The sequence below is a fragment of the Orycteropus afer genome, unplaced genomic scaffold (assembly GCF_000298275.1).
Source record: "Orycteropus afer afer isolate SDZICR_OR568_19922 unplaced genomic scaffold, OryAfe1.0 scaffold00766, whole genome shotgun sequence".
NCBI lineage: Eukaryota > Metazoa > Chordata > Mammalia > Tubulidentata > Orycteropodidae > Orycteropus > Orycteropus afer.
In genome coordinates, this window is record NW_006922353.1 from 240,254 (window position 1) to 242,965 (window position 2,712).

General features: G+C 51.1%; 1 protein-coding gene across 1 annotated transcript; it reads right to left on the reverse strand.

Annotated features, from left to right (window-relative positions):
* Nucleotides 1-429: 429 nt before the first annotated feature.
* Nucleotides 430-1,440, reverse strand: GPR32 (G protein-coupled receptor 32). The gene has a single exon (XM_007957637.1). It carries the CDS (start codon nt 1,438-1,440, stop codon nt 430-432), a length of 1,011 nt encoding a protein of 336 aa, XP_007955828.1.
* Nucleotides 1,441-2,712: the final 1,272 nt, after the last annotated feature.

The window sequence follows — 2,712 nt, forward strand, 5'->3', positions numbered from 1 at the left end:
TTTAAAGGTTGTGGTTTCAAGCCACTGAGTTTGGGAGTGTTCGTCACGCGGCAGAAGCTGACTGATACGTTTGGAGAAAGACAGGAGTGGAGGGCATGTCCCTCCCATGAAGGGTATTTCAGGGACACTTGCACCCTATCGACCAGTCACACGGCCATCCCTAGTTACAAAAGACACTGAGAAATGAAGGCTTTTCTTTTTTGTTTCCTGGCTGGTCATGTGCCAGTTAAAAAGAAAGTCTTCCTATAAAAAGGAAGGGAGAATGGATACTGGGGAATAGATTTATGTTGTTCCTAAAAAGATTTAGATGAGAGAGAGCTAGGAAGACTGCCTGGAAGAAGGGGGAGGGTTGGTCAGCGTCTAGGATGTCAGCCCAGTGAAGGGGCTTCAGACTAAGCAGAAAGAGTTCCAGCTTCCCCTTGAAGGTTTCTATCGTTTTCCAGCGTCTTCTACCTTGGAGACCTGTTGGCTGAGAACATCCTCTTCACCAAATGCCCTGGCCAGGGCGGATGGTATGGACTGCAGGAACTTTTTCTTGAAATCCCTGCCTGTGAGGACATAGAGGAAGGGGTTCAGGCAGCTGTTCAGGCAGCCCAGTGAGAAGGCTGCCCAAAGGAAGAGCAACATTTGGGGGTCGATGGTGTCTCTAGACTTCACGAAACGCCACAACTGGACACAGAGAGCCACAGTAAATGGGAACCAGCAGACAAAGAAGGTGGTCACCAGCATCAGCAGTAACCTCTTCATCCAGTTGACACGGATCCAGCCCTGCTGCTGGAAATTGGCCCGGATGAGGTGGGCGCAGATGCCGATGACCACCAGGGGCAGCAGGAAGCCCAGAAGGAGGTGGGTGACGGTCATGGCCACGCGACCCCCCAGTGCCACTTGCTCCAAAGTCAGGGTTGCCTCCAATGCCCCGTTCTCCACGCTGAAATTGAAGTAGCAGTAGGTACAGTTCTTCTGGGCACCGGTGGTGCGGAAGATCAGGTATGGAACGCACGTGAGGGCAGCCAGCAGCCACACGCTGGCGGCCAGCCACTTTGCTCGTCGCACGGTGCGGTGGTTTCGGGTCCAGATCGGGTAGAGGACAGAGATGCAGCGGTCGACGGAGATAAGGACCAAGAGGCAGATACTAGTGAAGAAGGTGAGGTTCAAGAACGCCTGGTAGAGTTTGCAAACCCATCTGTGGAAGGGCCACTCACCCACAATCAAGATGTAGATTGAAAACGGCAAGGACAGTAGGACGGCGAAGTCGGCAAGGGCCAGATTGAGGAACCAGACGGTGGTGACGGTGCGAGGCATTCTGAAGACCGTCATCCACAGGACCAACCCGTTGGCCACCGAGCCAATGACGCAGGACACACACAGGACGGTGATGGTCAGGTGGCGGAGGTACCCCACCTCCTCGGGCTGGCACTTGGAGTCTGAGGCAGCAGTCATTTTTCTAGAACCAGAATCAGGAATAACCACACATCAGTAACACAAGATGCCTTTTCACAGGAGCCCACAGTCTTTGTAGGACCTCATTCATTCATTGCCTAGTCAATAAATCTTTATGGAGCGTTGGCTATGTCACAATGTCACCATTGTTCCAGGTCCCAGAGATAAGTCATTGAATGAAACAGTCCTGTGTGGGACTGACTCGTAGTAGGGGATGCCACACAGTAAACCAAGGGCACAGGCATAACAAATGCAGTAAACAAATCCATGATGGACTATTATTTCAGAACGTTGCTACTGTTGCTGGGGGTCAATGAGTCAATTCCAACTCATGGTGATCCCATGAACAGAGTAGAACTGCCCCATGGAGTTCTCTTGGCTATAATTGTGACAGAACGGATCACTGGGTCTTTTCTCCTGTGGGGCAGCCTTTCAGTTAGCAGTCAAGTGCATAATCAGGGCCACGGTCAAGGGAAAAACAGAACACAGTCCATAGAAACAGAAGGTGCACAGAGAGAGAGAGTCAGGGTTGCCTCTAAGACTGTTGAACAGGTAGAAACAGGAGCTGCCATCAAGTGCAATGGGGAAGACAGTGGGGGAGCAGGTTTGGGGTAAGATCAGGAGCTTAGTGTTGGCTATGTTGTGTGAGGTGCCTGGAAACTTAAGTGGGTAGTTGGATGAATGAGATTAAGCCGGGAGAGTTCCCAGCTGGTGATAGACATGGGAGAGTCATTAGAAGCAGGTTCCTTGGAAGGTTGCTCAAAGCAAAACCCAAACCCGCTGTCGTGAAGTTAATTCCAACTCACAGCGCCCCTAGGGGACAGAGTGGAACTGCACCACAGGGTCTCCAGCTGTCATCTTTACGGAAGCAAAGCCCAAACCACACCCACTGCCGTGGAGTCCATTCTGACCCACAGCGCCCCTACAGGACAGAGTGGAACTGCACCACAGGGTCTCCAAGGCTGTCAATCTTCATGGAAGCAGGCTGCCTCATCTTTCTTCCACGAAGCAGCTGGTGGGTTTGAACCACTGCTCTTTTGGTTACCAACCAAATAAACACTTTAACCCCCACACCGCCAGAGCTGCTTTAGGAGGTTGCTGGTGCTGTGGAAAAAGTAAAAGTAGGGGCTTCTCCTTGTTGGTGATATCAAGGGAGTTCTGTCAGGTTAATAGTCTCATCAGTAACAATGAGGAAACTTGGACATAAAATTGAAAATAGACCCATCATTTGAAAACTCTGGAGAGTGATGGAAATGAGGCAGAAATGGGAGG